The 21,460-nt window shown below is 32.7% G+C and overlaps 1 protein-coding gene across 1 annotated transcript in view; it reads right to left on the bottom strand.

Moving 5' to 3' along the window:
- LOC145683692 (uncharacterized) overlaps nt 1-21,460 on the bottom strand; it is a 246,666-nt gene that overhangs the window by 213,130 nt on the left and 12,076 nt on the right. The window contains exons 7-13 of the mRNA XM_081755055.1: nt 19,633-19,668; nt 16,685-16,732; nt 14,301-14,345; nt 12,814-12,861; nt 11,734-11,781; nt 8,941-9,000; nt 7,565-7,918 (exon numbers count right to left, since the gene is read on the bottom strand). Coding sequence (XP_081611181.1) covers nt 7,565-7,918; nt 8,941-9,000; nt 11,734-11,781; nt 12,814-12,861; nt 14,301-14,345; nt 16,685-16,732; nt 19,633-19,668 — 639 coding nt within the window. The remainder of the gene's footprint in view (nt 1-7,564; nt 7,919-8,940; nt 9,001-11,733; nt 11,782-12,813; nt 12,862-14,300; nt 14,346-16,684; nt 16,733-19,632; nt 19,669-21,460) is intronic.

Below are 21,460 nucleotides of genomic sequence, written 5' to 3'. Positions count from 1 at the left end.
TTAATATCTCCTACAATCATTAATATCTCTTACAATCATTATTCCGAACTCATCAATAGAAGAAAACAGAAGTTTACTAGTTTCTCCTAGTTCTGTTTTCAGTATGAGAATATAAGCTGAAATAAAATGGACGATGCTGAAAGATACAATGGCATTTTCCTTGTTCTCCAGAAATTAGTGTAAAGCTTTAATAAATTCGAGAAGAGAACAACTTTTTCCTTTATCACTAGAGCTTCCAGTGGTATTCTGTTGTCTTTTAGAGTCTGCTTACGTACACTTAGAAGATGTATTGCCTAGTTTCACATTATCTGGTTTCACAAATGCCAAGTCCATTAATTTTATTAGTTGTGGTGATCAGCAGCTACACCATTAGTAGATGTCACATCTTCAAGAAATCCACTAAGAAAACTTCTCAGACTCTCTAAACCCGTTTCCTTGTTGGTAGTTATTCGTTATTACTGTTAGAGTAATTGTTTGTTATTGTTCTTTAATTTATCGACCTTAGGCTTGAAGTTAAAAGAGAGTTAACTTGTAGCTATTGTTCAGCCACAGATGAAGTATCACTCAGAAAATCATTAAGTTTTCCTAAAAGCTAAAATAAAATGAACTTGCTTTTAGATATATATATTAATGGATCGAAAATATGCATAAATAAATGGAAAACTTCTCACCGGATATAGAGGTAGGTCAACTTTTAAGAGTTGCAGAGTGATATATCATAAATTGTAATTTTATAATGCTAATCTATTTGTAAGATATATAATTTCAAAGGGAAAATTATTCTTGTTTTTTTTTTTCTTTATTATTTATTTATTCACAGAACGGCCTAGATTATTTTAGATAATCTTAGAGATCGAAATACACAACATAATATGTCACGTGGCGTGTATATTCTAAACAACTAGATGTGTCTGAAAATATGACGACAAGTTCTTCAAATTAAGTAATAAGTAAGAGTTATAATGCAAAGAGTGAAAAAAGTAACTGACTGGACCGAGATTCAAACCCGGGACTACCAACATACCGTGCCGATGCGTTAATCCCTATGTCAGTGTTTCCCAACCGGTGTGCCGCGGCACACTAGTGTGCCCTGAATGGGCAGCTGGTGTGCCGCGAGTAAATCGAAACAAAATTATTAATTCTATAGCAATTAAATTGCAGGACACAGGAAAAAATGCATATTTGCATTTTACATTACTATGAACCTCTAATATGAATCTACAATTTTAAGTTTCATACCTTGTTACTTTTCTGTACATTTTTAATATTAAAAAAGATATTTGTTATCATTGTTATGACGTTATGACCATTATTGTGTCTTTATTGTTGCAGACTATTTCGTAACTTGAAATTTTAAAATATTCAATCCTTTTGACAAAATAAACATGCATACGAATTACCTACATTTGTGTTTTAAAAGTAAAAGAGATTTGTTTGTTCGTTCGTTATTTAGTGATTTTCCTTGTTAGTAAAAGTTTGGATGCAGTTTTCGAAAAAGAAAGCGTATTTTTAAAAACCTAAGTCCAATATTTCATTGCAATTGTTTTCTATTTTTAAATTAGAATGAAAAATAAGCATAATGATTTACCATGCTGGAAAACCAGTAATCGAGCTTTCTTCTCTGTGAGGAGATCAGTAATCACAGAAAATGATACCATGGTATTTTATATTTAAATATAATAAAATCTAGAGTGTGCCGCGAGAATTCAAGTTACACCCATAGTGTGCCGCAAGTTGAAAAAGGTTGGGAAACGCTGCCCTATGCTATCCAGTCCGACTCCCAGAACAGCCACTCATTCTCGAGGTCGGTACTTTCGTCAGAGATCACGTGGTTCGAGACGAGAGACTCGGATTCTGTCCAGTCACTTAACTTTTAACTCTTTGCATTAGAATTCGCATCTATAGAGGATTTGCTGTGTAAAATTAAAAAATCGGTTTTTTCCTTCTTTCATTAGTATAAATAAGTGAAAGCTTCTTTTCTCTGAGATTCTATGAGAATTAGCAGTATTCTCTTATTTAAAAAGTTAACTCCACTTGAAAATTTGAAATAAAATGTTTGATTATATTAGTGTGCAGGGCCGGATTTAGGCTTGATGAAACCCTAAGCTACTGAAAGGGGTCCTTTATACTTCAAGTTTTAGGGACCCTTTATACCTCAAGCTTTCTTTTTCAGCGACAAAATGTCGCCGTTTTTTAGGTTTGAATATATGCTATATGCTAATTTATGGACATAATAGATATGGATTTATGGACAAGGGCCAACTACAAGCAGGGCTGTGAAAGGAGGCTTCTTTATAAGTGGGGATGAGTAACAGGACCTCATTACAAGTGGGGCTGAGAAATAGAGCCCTATTACTTGCTTCATAAAAGAATACCACATAACAATACAAAACACCATTGTTGTATGTGCGTTTTATCCTATTTGCTTTTTCTTGTTATTTCGATATTACATTACAATCAGGTTTTTCTTTGAATTTTTTGGGGGTCTCCTAGCAAGTGAGTTGCTAAGCTATTGCTTATTTCGCTTATATCTAAATCCGGCACTGTTAGTGACTTTTAAAGTTAGTTTCTATTCTAGAAAAATCATGTGTTATCATGTGTTTCTTCCTTTGTGCATTTAACGTCCTTTTTTTTTTTAATATTAAAATTTTTATGTGAACCTACAATTTATTGTTGGATTCTAACTATATAGATTCTTACTGGAAATCAACCCCGACCTATAGTAGAAACATGACAAAACGTTAACTAGTACGATATGAGGAAGCCAGTGAAACAAAAGTTGTGGAAAATTCGCGTGACAGAATAGTATTGTCAATCAGGGCTCTAAAGATAATCCCGATTTCACTCCCAAATTGATGAATTAACTGATTTCGCTTTACTTCAGTACGCCACACGTTCGTTTCCTACACCGAAGTTATAGAGGATATGAATCGCTACTTTCATAGACTCCAAAGGAAAATCCTGACTTTCAAGTCAATGCATTTGACAGATATGAAAGATCATTTCAAGGAGCAAGCATTTTACTCTAGTGATCTGAAATACAAAGACACACCACAAGCTCAAGCCCACCTAACAACTGATTAAATTATTTTACTGATAATTTATCGTATACATGGGTGCTGGATATCATTATGGCGGGTTACGTTGAGGAGTATGTGATTTTACAAATGCTGCATGGAAGATTGATTTGACTGAGAATAAAAAAATAAGAAGAAAATGAGCAAACAAAACTACAAAAAGCAACTTAAATAAGGAAAAAATTTAGAAGGTTTACGTGAAACTATGATTTTATTAAAGTAAATAACTTATTTCTATAGTTTCAAAGGTTTACTACCTAGTAAGATATTGTAGGGAGAGAATTAGTATTTTAAAAACCAACTTTATTACTCGGGAGAGAGAAGCAATAAAACTAACGATCAAATTAAAATCTTACCATGTCAATTCTCCAAAAGATTATGAATGAATCGATATATTGTTTACAGACATATTCTTAATAATACATATCATATTATCATTCAAGCACTATAACAACCCACAACGATAGTCTGTTGTCTTTGAAGAATATGCGACGTATAGATATCATAGTCATCACTCAAACTGAAGTTACTTTTGTGGATGAAGGTAAAGTTTTGATGGCTCTCTGGATTGTGTACAAGACCGCTATGCCGATCATTTTGTATAATTTCTGCCAGTTTGATACATTGTCACTTCTCTGTTCCACTTCGTGTGTGTAACTTGCGGATAAGTACTGTACATTTATTACCTAGTTAGTGGAAGATATTAATACATGTTGACGGTTTATTCAAGTACGATAGCAATCCATGATAATCTGGGTCCAATTAAACAGTACGTGATGGATGAGTGACGTAACTGTCACTGAAACATGTAACCATAGCTAATACTGGAGTTTACTAAAGTCGTTACAATTCATAAGGACAGGAGAACGCATAGCCCACACCTAAAGAACTCGTAGTTTCTCTGGGCTGTAAGAACCGTTAGTATAGTTGGAAAGACCATAAATGATACTATCAGCCAAACTTCCTGAGGATAAAGGCCAAGTTTGAATATCCCTGTCAGTAAATCGCTATCTGTTGACTTCAATAAGACTTGCATTACTGACCCAGTTCGTATCATAAGTGACAATTCGATTCATCGTTTTTCATTTGTTCGTGCAGCCTTCCAGTCAGTTCAATAGCATGATAGCACAGTTCATCAAGCATGATAGCGATCCACAATTCTGGTTCTATTTAAATAATTTACCATGTTATGGATGACCCATGGAGTCGGTCATCCATAAAATCTTTAACCACATTACCTTTTGTAGGAATAAAGATCTCTAAAAGGATTATTGTACATCTTAAGTTTTCATCATGTGTAACAATCCGATACATAAGAAATTAATCTTCTATTCCTTTGCTTGTCCTCATATCGGACAAACAATGTCTTCTGGTTGAAGTTTAACGTATGTTTCACCTCCGATACCATATGAGTTTTAGTTTATATGATACCTAAGTCCTTATGCTCCCATTGAAAAATCTTGATTTGAAATAACAAAGAAGAGAATTTTCAGCACGTTTCTCAGCTTTTATTACTGAAATATAAAGACCTGTATTTCCAGAAAGCGTAGTTCCATTCACAGTATCAACTAATAGATACAAAAATTTTATTCATTCCAAAATTTCCAAGTTCGGAATAACTGTCGTATTGTTCATACAAGTTACACTATCGAGTACACGAATACCTAACATAGGCCACTTTCTTATAATTTTCAGGAATTCATGTGAAATCTCGTAAGGCAATCACCATATGGTTTATTGTTTACTTTCATATGAGGAGCACCAAAAAATTCAGATATTACCAGTGCTTTTGGAATTGATTATCTACATAATTTGTTCTGTTAATGATTCGTTAGTATCATCGCCGAATTATTCGAGTTTTAATTAATCCACAAAATCCACTGAATGTATGTATTCCTTCCATGATTTAACAAGATTCAACAGTTAAATAAAGGAATTTCTATATATAGTAAAAGAACAAATCACCTATCTTTTGTGATGTAGGTCTGTATTTGTGAAGCAGCTTTAGTCCTCAAACAGATTTTATGGTATATGCTGGAGAAAAGTTATGTCACCATTCACAAACAGAAACTTGTTCAGTGTCTCAAAAGATTCCAGAAACACATTAGAAAATCTCCTATGCTGCAAATCAATCTACAATGACTCAATAATGATTGCGGTCCAGTAATTGTCAAGATCAGCATAAACTATGAATTTATTTCTTGTTCTACTGAAAGCGTTAGTACTACTTATCATTTTCTTAAAAGATGATTTTCCCTACTGAAATAAACACCTGTGTCATTCATTGAAAGAGATTGATGGTTCGAAGTGATTATTATTTCACTTCTTGATCTTCACAAAGATATAAATAAAGACAGAACAAGCTTTAATTGACCGACATATGAACGATCTTCCAAATCGGTTCTCTGTCAAATGAAGATGTCCATTCGAATTTTTTCCTATGTTCTTTATATGTTAATGGACACTGATGAAGTTCATTCGCCAAATTATATTCCATGCTCCTGTCCATTGGCAGGTCAAGATTTCGTGCTTCTGATAGTGTTACCTTCCTTTTGTAATGTTCGGATTAAAAGGGGCTCAGCAACAAGAGTTCTACTATGAATATTTTGGTTGTTCAGCTTCTCTACACTACAGGTATAAACTGAGATCTGCAGATTCAGATTCCCCACGTTAATCAGTAGGTCCACGTCTCATATAGACTCGCTGCTGAAAGGGACGCTAAACTAAAGATCAATCAATCAATCAATCAATCAGATTCAGATTGTGATCATCAGTCATTTTCGTTGCATTTGTCTTCTTTTTAGACGTAATAATCCTCTTCATTTGTGTCATTTAGTTCACTCTTATTGGCACTATGAGTACTTGCAAACACTGATGCTCATACAAGGCTGGAAATAGCTGTCGATTATTATTATTATTATTATTATTATTATTATTATTATTATTATTATTATTATTATTATTATTATTATTATTATTATTAAGTATTCTGTCTATTAGCAGGCTCTGGGACTAATGAGGTTTTCTTCTTCTTCTTAATTTTTAGTTTGGACCTAGAAGTGTTTCTTTCATGTTTCTCGATTTCAGCTTCCTCTTTTATCTTCCAATATTTTCTTCTGTTTTTCTAATCATCGATCACTTGTGTTCTTGTTCTTCCTATTCCTCGCTTTCCTTCCATCTTTTCTTCTATGGCGGTATGAAGATTACAATTTCTTCGCAAAATGTGTTCAATCCAATTGGCCTTTCTACGAAGAGTGTTGGCTAAAAGCGTCCTCTTCTTTCCTATCTGTTCCTATCTTCTCCATCTTCCTCCAGCACCATATTTACAAGCTTTCTGAATATTTCTTCTCTAATTTTCGTAATGAAGCTGTCGACAACCACTCGCTAGCAACCGAAACTGCCACTTTTGCTGCATTTATCTTGTTATTAGACATAACAATCCCTCTAAAATTATATCGTTCAGTTCAGTTTCACGGGAACTATTATTCTATACAAACAATGATGTTGCCACAATGTTGAAAATATTTATCGATAACTACCCGATTGCTGTGGTAGTAGCAGAAGCACAAACAACTTCTTCCCCTTAAAAGTATGTAATGCCAAATATGAAAATGATAGGGTATCAAAAGGGTACACGATTTTCAGATGTATGAGAGACTGGTAACAGTTGAAAAGGTAAAATAAAGGATACTTCGTAAAAGAAGCAAAGAAAAATCTATATCATAGGAACAAACGTGTGGAAAATTATATTTGATAAGCAAGGAGATTTCCAATTACTTTTCAGAAACTTAATCCCTTAACCCTCTAGCGATGGATAGCATGTCTAGTGATGCAATAGAAAATTTTATGATATATCACGGATAATGTTCGTAGACTGATTACTCTGGTGAAAATTGTGTTTTTACTTTAGGATCCACGGACATTTTTAGCTGTATTCGAAGAGGACTACCAAGTTTTACTGATTTTTTTCCCCCGAATTGTCGTAATGCTTTGTTCACTGTAGTTTGAAGAAGAAACTGAAGAAAGGAGACAATCGAGCGAACGAAATTAAGGACCTGCTTCCAGAAGATGCTGCATCTTTATATCTTTTCTATGTTCCAGGATAAATTACGAAAATTATTCTTGTTCAAGACAAAGTTAGTTATTCACAGTTATGTAAAGCGCTGACAATATTATTAACCGGAATATCAGTGCTTTCTTCTCTTGCACATAATAAATATCATATAATTGCATAAATACTCTTTTTAACATTGTAAAATACTTGAGGTAAATCTAATTAAGCTGAAATCTTACGATAACTTACGATTCTTACAACTTTTTGTGTTGTTTAATATCCTATGTTATTTAACAACTCTACAACCTAGGTTACATAAACTAAAACCTGTAACATTACTTAAGTTACTTACCACCTTAGGTTACTTAACTAATTAAGTTACGTTACTTAACAACTAAAGTTACGTAACCAACAGTCTATGATATCAACATACCTCCAGAAGCAGCAGCTCCACTTCCAGATGCAGCACCTCCACCTCCACCTCCACCTCCAGCAGCAGCTCCACTTCCAGATGCAGCACTTCCACCTCCACCTCCACCAGAAGCAGCAGATCCTGCACCAGCTGCTGATGCACCTGTGCCTGAACCAGCGGCACTACCCGCTCCAGCAGCTGATCCACCTCCACCTCCAGCTGCAGCACCACTTGCAGCACCAGCAGCACCAGCTCCCATGCCCATACCACCACCCATAGCTGCAGCACCACTCATAGCAGCAGCACCACCACCACCACCCATAGCAGCACCACTTCCAGCACCAGCAGCACCAGCTCCCATGCCCATACCACCACCTGACAAATAAAAAGATATTGTGTCAATACAAAAATATATAAACACATAAGATCATTGGAATTATAGAGTGCAAAAGCGTGCAAATATATACATAATTATTGATGTGCTAATTTATTAGAAATATTTCCAATGTAAATGTGTATGTGCGTATATTACATTATGTGAAAAATGTAAATCTATACTAAATGATATGAAGAGGTGTCCATCGGAATTTTCTTTCAGTATGAAACGTCAAATAGAAACACTTTTAGTGTCATCCTCTTCCTTATTTGTTAAAAAAATTAAATGAGGTCTTAATAAAATGTCTTCTAATTAATGCTATTTATTGCATTATTTAGCGTAGAATTGTTCAACTACACGGAGAAACCTTGAGAATCCCAAGTTAAGCCTTTCTCTGTTAAATCTAGTTGGGATCAGACTTCAATTTCTATTAAAATTGACATTTTCGTTGTTTTTACTAGCACTGTGAGTTCTATGCTAGCGTTTAAGCATGAGAAATTCAGGGAAGAAAATGTTCTTCGGAATGATTTCTCTTACTAACAACGTGAATTATGAAAAGCAGATTAAACACTATATCATCCTGTTCAACATTGTTGAGACTAGATAAAAATTCGTCCTTGAACTAATAATGAAAATAGTGAGTCGTATTTCTATTTTAACTAGCGGACTGGTATTATTGTTATTACTTTCTTCTCTCCTGAAGATGAGTTATGTATTGCTTGAAACGTTATTATTAACAACGTAATAACGTTATGCACTAAATGTGGACAGAGAAATAAACGAATACTCTAGTGTCAATCTTTTGTAAGCAGATGCAGTGTTTAGAAAAGGTGCATTTGTCACAAAACAAATTGTGCGATATTTAGCTTGTTCAAGTAATGAGAGTACTTTTTCAGAAAATGCTCCAGAATCATTTAACGTGCAGTGCTTTGTGTAATGTTTGTGTAAAAAAAAATATTGTGCTTTCAGTGCTAAAAAAAGAGATTTTCGTGTGTTGTATGTCGTGACTGATCCCACTTACCATCGGCTAAAATGCCAGAATAAATCGTACCAAGTCCTTTATACCCTCCTAAAACTCCACCTATATGAAGAATTACATTTGTTACTGTGGAAGATTTTTCTTCCTTTTTCTAAAAATTCAATTGGAACAAATTAAATACTACGATAACCGTATTTTATATTCATACCGAGAGGTTTTTCACTGTCTATCTCGAGATCTGCCTTAAATTTTAAATTATTATATAATGAGAGACTCAGATAATATATTACACTACACTTTACCACACTATTATTATTGAAATTATTTTATTTTACCATTGTTAATTAAATATTAAAAAATCATTTACCTGAGAAAATTCATTGAAAGATGGAAGAAAAATTAACTACACTATTAGCATTAATTGATATAATGTATATTTATTTGAATAATAAAAATTAATACGTCATATTGAAATAGTGGTTCAAAAATTAGGAAATATTAGATGAGTAAAAACCTGAAACTATTACAATGGAAATAAAAAAAAATGAAATTGAATCCTTGAGTTTTAAGTTCCACGGTTATGCCGGCTAGGCTAAAAGAGACGGCGATGATGAGAAATGAAGGGAATGGTGGAATGAGGAAAGTGGGAGGAAATGGGAGAAACCCGAGAAACTCCCCCAAACACGATGTTTGTCCACCACGAAGTTCACTGGGCTTGAACTCGGTTTGAACCAAAGACCCCATGCACCAGAGGTGAACGCTCTACTACTGAGCCACAATAGTACAATGGAATGAAGAGCTTAATTTGCTTGCGTAATTCCTGAAGTTCTGTTTTACACTGGAAGTAGGTGTCGACTCCAAACACAAATTATTTTGAGTATTTTAGTTCTGATTTGATTTCTCAATTTTCATCGTGAGGTGGTATACAATTATTTCATATCTGATCTTCGTGTTTCTTCTATAAATCTTCTATTAACAATTAGAGCAATGAAATATTGTTACAACTTAATTCGTGTAGAAAATATTACATATCCTCCCCTCGGATATTACACTATGCCTATTTTTCTCAAAATTAAGTTTTTATACACCGATGTTTCCTTTTTTTTGGGCTACACCCAGAGGTATACAACACTACGTTCTACACGCATTAATAAAAGAGTTAGACGAGGGAAAGGAACCAAGTCAATTGTGTAGAGTTAAAGAACACCAGGTGGACTTGGAGTTGTATACTTTACTGTCGGAAGCTGACAGTGTTCATGCTCATATAGAACAAAAAAGAAAGGAAGTCCCAAACATGACTATTTTAACGCACTGGCAACAATTAGTAAGACAAACATCTACTAAATACAGAGTTCACAATATGAAGCTTAATTATTTTGAACGTTTCAACCCTCCCTATGATAAAGGAGACTCTCCAAATCCTCCTCTTGTTTACCGAAAAAGGAATGTTAACAATCAGACAGCTCTTCTCTCAAAATGTGTACAGCTGCAAGCGAGAAACGGAAGTATTGGAACACTGTATTTCAAAACATTTTTTGATGATGAAGAGCAAAAAATCAACTTCATTCGGTTTCGCAGAGATGGACTGACATTTCCAGCTGATTTGCATCCGGTCTCAAATACCCCTCTCCCTATTTCCCTATGTCCCTTCATTTTGACATGAGTTTTAGAAGAACTTAAGACATACTAGTACTGGTGATATCAATGAAGTTGATTATCCACAAGGAGACATAATTGACGGTATTGACCCTGTGTAATGCTTTTGTAACCAATAATGGTTGTGCACTTCTTTATATTTGGTCTCCTGCATTGTTTTCTATAGGAGAACGTAATATCAACATGGAATAAGCTCAGTAACGTATTTATTATTTGTTATTTCTTACCTCACCAGGGACACTATTTCATACGACGTAATCCGCTCATTAGTGGTAAACCACACTATGTCCATACAAAAGCGCAAAATATCAATAAAAAATACAATTGCAAATCAGCTTAACTCTGGTCCATAAAGAACGGAGTGGTAACTTTTGTCACAATAGTTCAACAAACAGGAGCAGAAAATAAATAAAAGCAACTACTAGTTTGACAAAATTACTCTTCTGTAAACTTAGACAAATGTGACATAGTGCTCTATACCTCTGACAGGAAGATATATGAATTTAAGTGGCTGTGGTAACTGAATAAAATAAAATTAATGTGTACATATGAAATACACGGAGTTCTCATTGTCTATTAATTTAATTATCATATGTCATTAATATACAGTAACTAAAATTCTTTGAACTTCAGCTGAAGCACTAACAGTTATCAGTATTACCAACTTTGCTTGGGAAAATATTTCCAATTTTTGAATCACATTTCATTAGATATGCGAAAATACAATTATTTTTTTCTTGTAGTTTGTGTTTTGAAAATTAAAATTTATAATAATTATGCCAACAAATTATAATTAGAGATTATATATGCTATAATATTTGTAACTCCAAAAAATGTTTTATTACATATTATTACTATTAATACTCCTAGGGATAGCACATAACGCAGTCATAGAACTTTTAGAGAATTATATAACATATAATTTATAGCAAAATGCGACTAATTTGTAAAACAATTACAAGATAATATCTTAGAAATACATTTTAATGCATTATTGAAATACCATAAAGAATTTAAAATTTTAATGACATTTTTAAATAGAAAACTATTTTTTTTAAAGATCACTTTTAAAATATTTGCCCTAATGGATAAATATGTGCTTGGACTGTAGCTGTTCAAAACTTCAGTGTATTTTCATCCTTTATGAAACGTGATTTTTTAAAAATAACTTATACTGACCCTGAGAAAGTGCCGTAGCTCCAGTATTTGTTAGCGCACCTGCACCACCTGACACAAAAGATTTCCAGAAACCATCAATTATCATATATTTCTACGTTCAGTAATATAACACAAATTAGAGGTATGCTTTCCAATTTTGATACTGAAGAAAATATTTTTGATCTTCCAAATATTTTAAATAACCTTATGATAGGCATGTTATCATTGTAAGGCTACATGCCTTGACGCCATGTGCCTTATATAGACATTTTTGATGGAATTCTTGAATAGAGATATTTAATACAATTTGAATCCGTTTTATTACTGTAATGACCTAACAGGCATAGTAGTAATATATTTTTTCTGTCGCCCAATTTCTGATTCTTACTATCTATCTTTTAAGAAATTCATGAAAATTTAACAAACTTTTTTTTTTTTTTTTTTTACATATAATGATGACTGATGTCGTGTAGTTTTGTAAATTATATGTTCATATTAAAAAGTTTATACATATTCCAATTTTACTTTCAAAATAAATGCTATATTAATTTCGCCAAAGTTACTATCTAGAAATGTCGATAGATGAATGTAGGGATTGTATTTCGGTACGTTTGGCACTCATGTTTAGATGTTAACAGAAGTGCATGTCTCTCTGATATATACATGGAACTAATTTCTCATAAGTTTCCGAAAGTTGTACCAGAATTATTAATTTCTAAAAATTAAACTCATAAAATACAAAATCATTTTCGGAAACTTCTTAACCTGCAAATGGAAAACTTAAATTCAGTAAATAATTTTGAATCTAAGTCTGTATTAATATTTGGAATGATTTAAGTAGTTAATTAGTTACTAGTTTTATTAATTACTAAGATCCCTAAAACTACACCATTAGCTAATTACACTCAACTGGAAGTAGAAAACTTATGAGGAAGTGTAATATTGAACGTTCTACTAACTGTAATTTTCATATTATTGGGCATTAAGTTTAAAGAGAAACCTGAGACATGTTCATAACACAAAACTAAAATTTTATAAACGATTATTGTAAAATGGTAATTTTCATTAAATGGTAATAGCTATTAATTACGTATCACTTACCAGCATATGCACCTGATTGAGAACCCGCATAACCCATTCCACCGCCTCCTGTTGCAGAGAATGGAGAACAGAAAAAGTTACTAAAATCTTTAATAAAAATTAAGGTTTTGGTTATCTCTAATACTAAGAATTATTAGGATTGCTAGAAAAACTGATGGATTAAATAGCAAATATTTTAATTTAACAAATCACGGTTTATAAGAGAAACACGAAGGTAAACCTTTTGTTTTTCTTGATAGACAATTTTTACTTGCGTTATACTGTGTTTAATTTTTTTTATTATTATTAGAATTAATAAGAAACAAGTTTAGTATCTTAATACATTTAGGATTTAATTATGTTTTTAAAACTTATTTTAATTATTATAATTTTATTTTAACATTAATCATTAGCTAATATTATATTTATTGCCTAACTTTACTCCTAAATGTAAAATTTATTGCTATTTTGATAACAATTGAAGCGGTTAGAAGATAAAGGTGGTATGTAACAAATTGTACATTTCGGAAAAATTGACTTTCACAACTATATCTGTTAACATATCTCCTTCATCGTTTTCAAATCTATTCACTGGGACAAGGAGATGCAAATGACGTGTCATGTACCATGACTAACATAAAACATGTGCATGAGCTGCCAGAATTCAACGTTTCGAAAAATGTAACATAACACCTTTATCATCTAAGCGTTTCAATTACTTCTTTAGAAATTAACTGTTCTTAATTATTTGACAAAACACATCGAAGGGAAAAAGACAACAATTTATAGTTCTTTAGTGCACCAAAAGTGTTGTATTATTCTTTAAGCTATAATTTGCCTTAACAAATATTTTACAAGATCAAATTAAAACAGCTTAATTAATTCAAACACAAAGATTGGGTTTAAAACTAATTGCATGCCAATTTTCTCCAAACTTATATTTAAATATTACTTTTTAAGAGCCTCACACAGTTCACAGGATTCCAAGACAACATAATCAAATGCATTAAGTTCACTTCTCTAGTCACTGCCTTAACTTAGATTTTAGGACAAATGTTATTCTGGCAACACTGCAATTTCTATGGAAGGTAACATTGAAAATTTTTGAGGTTTATATTTTATGTTGTAGAATCATATTATAAATGATTGTGTTAAGTTGTATTTCATTATCTCCTTTCATTCATGAAAAACAAACAAAAAGAAAAATAGTAAATTTTGTATTATTTTTAGTATGTCAGGCTCTTAATTAACTATAATCTTCTAATTCTGTCGTAAACCGTTACGTATTCTAAATCGACAAGCAACCTTATCTTTAGCAAAATAATTTAGCATTGTTTTCACTGCTTACCTTCTACCTATATGAAAGTGAACAGTAAGCAAATATTACAAAGAACTTGAATGATTTTGATATATATATATATATAATTGGGTAGAAACAAGTTTTGCAGTAAGACTTTGCTTCAAGATACACTGATTAAGTCAAACAAAACCTGTCAATCTAATCTTACCACTACCACCAGCTGCGTTAGAACCTGCGCCTGCAATTCCACCTTCTGTAAAGGTTACAAATGGATTTGTTAGGACGTAATTCGTGTTTTAAGATACAAAAGATGTTTTTTCCACAATTGAAAACATATTTTTTTGAGAAATAATATATTTAATTGTTCTAATTACACTAATACAAAGAAACTTTACTTTTGATATAAATATTACTAGAGATAAATATTACTAGTTTTACACCAGATAATAGTTATTACATGAACGATAATATATTATAGAACAATTAAAAGAAGCAAACGTGTGAATGCTTAATTTTGACACAATAGTTCTGAAGTAGAATATTCGACGTATTAAATAGAAACATTCAAAACTATGATACTTTCTAACGAGGTGAGCTTTATGTATACCTATTACATTATTGCGTATGTTTCATATCGATATTTTCAACGTCCTAACATAAATGTAAATACTGAAACCTTATCTTAAATAAAAAAAATGAATACAAATAAAATTTACTATTTGAGCTAGGCAATTGCAAATTTATTTTACTCAAAATTCTTATATATTTTCCATTACACAAGCTTTGCTTTAGTAGACTTAAATCCGATTAATACTACTCGCTGAGCAAAACAACACGTTTTTTGTAAAAAAAAAATTAATAACATGTAACAGTTTCTCCAACGGGAAAACACAAAGTATGTGAACTGGTTAATTCTTTGGTTAATTGGTATACTACCATTTTCTAAAATCCTCATCGTTTCTACAGTTTAGCGTGTATCGTAATTCATTCTTATCTCCTTCTGTATCAGTAGTCAAATTTAAAGAACTACACCTTTTTTCAAAACTGTCCAACTTTTAACAATTCCCGTACGATTTACTTTATAAACTTCGTACAATATTCTATTAGGACTAGTCAAGTTGCCAAACGAGAAAGGCATTCAAATGTAGACTACAGTATAAACAATGTATGCATACAGCCCATGCATCCGACTTTATCATAGTATTGTTACCCAATGCGATAATTAAATTTCCAGATAATTTATTTTCATTTATGTTTGTATATTGATTTTAGTAATATACAGGGTGTTTCAAAAACTTGTCACAATGTTTTGAGAATAGATCCCTCACATAAAAAAAAACTCATATTGACCTGTGGTCGGAAGTGAGTAGTTAAGTAGATAGGGCCGATAAAGTGAAAAAATTAAGTTTAAAGATCTATAGTTCCACTACTATAGAACTGATCGTACCCGGGTCAAGATATCCCTGAGGAACTAGTACTATCCCTGAACTATCTAAATATCCATATTTCATAACTCCCGGTACTTGTACAATCATTTTTAGAAAGGCTGTTTGAGAGTACTTGATCAGTCTCCACCTACCTCTCTAAAAATTGGTGTGCAAGTACTGGAGCATTCTCAAACATAGATATTTGGATAGTTAACAAACAGTTCCTCAGTGATATCTTGACCCGACTACGACAGATTCAATACTAGTGGAGCTATGAAAATTTAAAGTTCACTTGTTTCACGTTTTCTGCATCCTATACAGTAGCTCTGAAACTATCCACTTTTGAGAAAAGGTCCATATGATTTTTTTTCTTATTTTGATGTGAGGAATTTCTTCCCAAAATATTCCCACATAGCACACTACGTCCCTGGGATGTACCATTTTGATCCCAATCATCCCATTCGGTTCCCGGGATTATCGGGACAATGACAAGACATCCCATGGACGTCCTGCATGGGACGTCCTGAAGGATTGCCATGTAGGATGTCCACGGGACGTCCCAGATGGGACAGGATGTCCGAGGGAAAACAAATAGACGTCCCTTCGTGGTCCCGTTGAATATCCCGTATCCCGGGATATTGGCGGACATCTGGATTTCCCGCGGATATCCTGTGTATGTCCCGGGAGCACATTCGGATATCCCGGGATGTCTCGTCTTCCATTGCGGGCTCAGTCTCGGACATCCCGTGGACGTACTTGTGCTATGTGGGTTGTGACACATTTTTGTAACATTCTATATATTCATTCACGAACATTTTAGGTTTTACCTAAATTTTATGCATAGAAATACTCGAAGCTGTGGAAAAATCTAATAAAATTTTAAATATTACGTATTAATTTTACAGTATTTTCATTTCTGAAGAATTATTCATTTCAAAACTTCTGAATTAAAAATCAGAACATCTACTATTTTAACACAAAAAGTCATTTTCACGAGTACGTTTGTTAATTAGAAAGTATCTCGATGATATGTAGTTCTTATCATTGTTAACAGAATCGTAACAAATTTATGTAAGTGAATTTTTTTTAATCAGATGATATTTTAGTTACATGAACGATTGTCCAATTGAATATATATATTATTATTTGAAATATTTGCATTTACCTCCAGCCAAAGCAGTTCCGTGAGAAGTTCCTATTGCACTACCATCTCCTATGAATGAATAAGCCAAAAATGACACATATATAAAATAATTTCTACCCTTGTAAGAACAATATATTGAAGCTGATAAAAGTGCATTTTTCTGAAGTAAGACTAACGCAATAAACTCCTTCCATGTAGGCAATTGTTTAATATTACATTTTGATAAACTAAATAAATGTCCAAACTACATCTTTATTTTACCAAAGCAATATTCGTTTTTCCCAATTACTGGATCATTTCCAACGCTTAAAAAATTACTCTTCTTTCCAACTCAGTGACTTTTTGATTTTTTGACGCTGCTTTTCTCTCTTTCTTACCCCATCCTAACAGGTTTGTGATATTAATCGTACTAAAATTAAAGAATAGTCAATATTTAACGAAAGTTACTTAACATTGTCTAGTTTTCAAATTTAAATTAAATTGACAATTTAAGTGGAAATGAATTAGCAATAAGTTGTATTGACAGTAACGTCAATTGAATTTTAGATCGATAATTTGTTTTTATGATGATATGATACCTAGCAAGAAAATATTTCTATTGTTATTTTCTTTAAATAACTGAATTTGTAATACGGATTCTAGATGATATATCACTTGGTGAAAAATCTCAAGAGAAAATCTATAAGATTTTAGAAAACTTGACGAAGGGTTGTGAAGAATATGGGATCAAAATAAATGTTAGAAAAACAAAAGCCATGGTGAAGGGGTCTGTATCAAATATAGAAGTATTAGGGGAGAAAATAGAACACATGGCTACTTTTTGATACTTGGGTAGTATTATTAGTAATGATATGAAATGTGAGAGTGAAATAAAAGCAAGGATAGGAATGGCGAAAGAAGCCTTTAGGAGGAAGAAAATACTATTTTGTGGAACTTTGAATAAAGAGTTGAGAAAAGGACTCATAAAATGTTTCCTGTGAAGTACTGTACTGTATGGGTCAGAAACATGGGCATTACGCAAAAATGGTGAAAAAAGATGGTTGCTTTCGAAATGTGGGTGTGAAGAAGAATGAAGAGAGTTAGCTGAGTCGAGCGGTTAACGAATGAGATAGTTTTAGAAATGAAGGGGGCGAAAAGAACAATTTTAGATATTATTAAGAAGAGGAATAGAAACAGGTTGTTGGGATATTGGGTAAGAAGGGACTGTATCATGAGAGACGTGGTGGAGGACATGGTGGCAGAAAAAAGAGGGAGAGGGCGAACGAGACTACAGTTAATGGATGATATGAAAACAGAAAAATCATACTTAAAGACGAAGTAACTAGGTGGTGACCGTGGAGCATGGAAGCTTCTCAGTTGCAGCAAGTGACCTACCAATAATGGCAGAATACCTATGATGCTGTTGCTGATGATGATGATTCCCCTAAATTGTTATTAATTTTTTTTAAAAAATAATACGCTCAAAATTTCATTTCGTTACTAATAAATATACATTTTTACTAATGCGTTGAGTTGATTTTAGTTTAGCATCACTTTCAGCAGCGAGGCTATGTGAGGCGTGGACCTACTGATTAACGTGCAATCCGAACCACATGAGCTGCCGCCGGGAATCGAACCCGGGTCTTCCACGCCAAAGGCGCGTACGCTAACCGCTTAGCCACGAATAAGCTCACATATTTTTACTAATTTTATTTGTTTATTGTATGTGTGTGTAATACAATACTAATTCACCCATACTATTTTTATGTGTATAAAATGAATATACAATAAATACCGAACTATTAACATTATTGAATATTTTATGGTGAACAAATTCAATGTAGTATTCAGTTGTGTTATTAAACAGCTGGTTCTATCATCAATGTAATAAGTTGGCTTAATATTAATAAAGGGTGTCCACATAAAACCGTTAGGCCTCACGTACCGGTTAATCATCTCTAGTTAAATTGATTGTGTTGTGACAGCACTGTCTCCAACGTTGGCTTCAGAGCATTTTATGGAAAGTTGAGTGCAGCAATGTGTTTGTGAGTCAATTGCTATGAGAAGTTTGTATTGTTGAGTTTTTGCAATGTTTTATGTATTGAATTAGTGCTTGTGGTAACAACAAGGATCATTTGTAACAAAAATGTTTCAGTTTGCATTAGAGCTGCGAATTGCTATTGTGGAATTTTACATAAAAACAGACTCCATCAACGAATATAAAGAAAAGTTTGAACCGAAGTATCCTGGTAGGAAACTCCCCACGATCAGCACTATTCAAGACCAGTACAAGAAATGGAGGGCTGCAGGATCCGTTCAGAATTTGCAAATGAATAAGCGACCAACAGTGAGGACCCTTGAAACTATAGACACAATTCAGGTAACTGTTTAACGTTACTATTTTCTATTCATTGTTAATTAGTCCATTGTTGCTGTTAAAGATTTACTTGAATCTCGTGCGTAAGGAGTATCTGTTTTATGTGGGACACCCTGTATTATTGCTATATGATTATATTATTATCATTATTATTAATGTATGCCACTAATAGTAGTTATAATAACTAGGATTAAGTCATACAGCATCTTTAACTGATATTTCGTATTAATTTTCCAAAATAGTACTATAGAATTACTTTTTCTGGATCTTGAACTGAAGTGCTGAATGTAGATAGGATAAACACTTCTAAAAACCTGTTTGAGGAAACAGAAATTTTAACAACCGGTTGGGGCATACCACTGTGATCCCGCTCAATCATACCATTGATAGCATTAATTTTTAAAATAATGTAAAGAAACAAAAATGGCGTCTCGTTTTATCATATGCAAATACTAAAACTAATTAATTTGCCTAAAACTTTATAAAATTAATTTGAAAATATAATTCTAACAAAATATTTCGCACAAATTCTTTAACTATATTTATAAATGGTAGAAATGTAACTTTACAAAACGTCTATGTAACAATATAACAATACTAGTAATTTACATACCAGCCATACCCATTCCTTGACTAAGAGCCAAACCACCTATAGAATTAATAGAAATGACAATAATAATAATAATACTTTTTAAGTTTATAATAGTTTTGAGATTTTCACAATGAAAATTTTACGTAAGATTCTTGAAAGTTCATTAAGCTGCATATCTAAATATATCTAAGAGTACAATTTCTGAGCTTACTGAAAATCATGGCTACCTAAACTTACTTTTATAATATTGAGTTTGTATTTTATTTATAAAACATTTCTGATTGTATTTTATTATAATGATTCTTTCAGAACTAAGTTACTTTTACAATAAGGCTAAGTAATGTAAAACAAGCACCTCTTATCTTTAAAACGTTTATATTTTAACTAAATAATATTAGCAACTCTGAAACTGATACAGTGAAACCTCCTTTAATGGATACCTTTACAATACAGAGAGATTTATTTGTACTTGGAAATACAGTGTGTTTCAAAATGGTTTCAACGATAAGAAATCTTTTCATCGACGGTTAAAAAATTGAAGTGAAAACTTTCGACTACATCCTCGAGTTTTGTTCAGCATGGTCGTAGTAGTTCGCAATTATTCCGCCAGGTGGATGAGTTACAAGTTTCAAAATAGCTGCTTGTGCCAATAAAGCATTATGCGTCCTACAATTTCACGTTAGTCGTTCTGTTGTGAGTGTTAAAAACGCAACTTTCAAAAATGTCGTGACGAATACCATCATAAACTCCATTCGCAAATAATTTCAACACGCTTAAACGGGTCTGGAAGGAATTAGATTATCAAATAGATGGTTAGTAGGTTGATTTGAGATTTGGCGTCTCTTTCAGCAACGATGCAACATGAGACGTGAACCAACAGCTTAAAATGGGTTCAGAACCACGTGAGCTCCCATCGGGAATTAAGCCCGGGTCTACTACGTCAAAGGTATGTACACCATTTATATAGCCACGAGGGAACTCTACTGAATTTTGATGTATTCAGAGTAACAAATGGGACTCAAATTGACCATCTGTGACTTACTTTATTACATGTTTACTAGTAAAACATGCGTAATGATAATACTTATGCGTAAAGTTTCAAGTGAGATGCACAATTAATAAAAAGGCATAACAAGTTGAATTTGTCTAAAATCATTATGAAACACATTGTATACAGGTCATTACGAAACTAAACCTTTCCTTCTATAGAGACTCTTCTATATGGACACCGATTTTTCTCTCAACGTTTTAGTCACCTCTTCAAAACTCTATATATCTGAAAATAATTTATTTCTAAATACCTTCTGCAATTTAAAAATAATTTTCCGATAGAGTACATTACATAGAGAATTCCTTCCGTAAAAAAAAATGTTTGTCAGAAGTGAATGGTCTGGTGAAGCCACCACAAGGAACAGTTTCGACCTGAACTTGAAATTATTCCTTCCTCTGTCTACAATAAGTATCTTTATATACCGTGTGCGTGGGGTTCCTCGGGGTTCTCCCGTTACCTCCCACTTTCTTCATTCCAACATTTCATTCATTACTCATCATCACCGTCTCCTTTAGCCTAACCGGTATAACTGTGGGAAGTAAAACTTAAAAATTTCATTTTCATTTCATTTCATAATAAATTCCTTTCTAAAGGAGTCCTGCAAAACATTTAATAACTTACTTTTACTTCAGTAAAATGCAACATGCAAATTAACGAAGTTTTACAAAGATGTGACATGGAATTGAGAAGGGAACTACCACACCTGTTGAATATTTTACTGATTATGTTCATGTAAATATATCTCCTAGCAATATTTTGGTTTCTCTAGAAAGGACTAATTATTCCATATCAGCTTTA

Source organism: Thermobia domestica, chromosome 4, assembly GCF_964235325.1.
Source record: "Thermobia domestica chromosome 4, izTheDome1.hap1.1, whole genome shotgun sequence".
In the NCBI taxonomy this organism is placed as follows: domain Eukaryota; kingdom Metazoa; phylum Arthropoda; class Insecta; order Zygentoma; family Lepismatidae; genus Thermobia; species Thermobia domestica.
The sequence above is the reverse complement of the archived record's forward strand: the minus strand, read 5'-3'. Positions and strand labels throughout refer to the sequence as shown.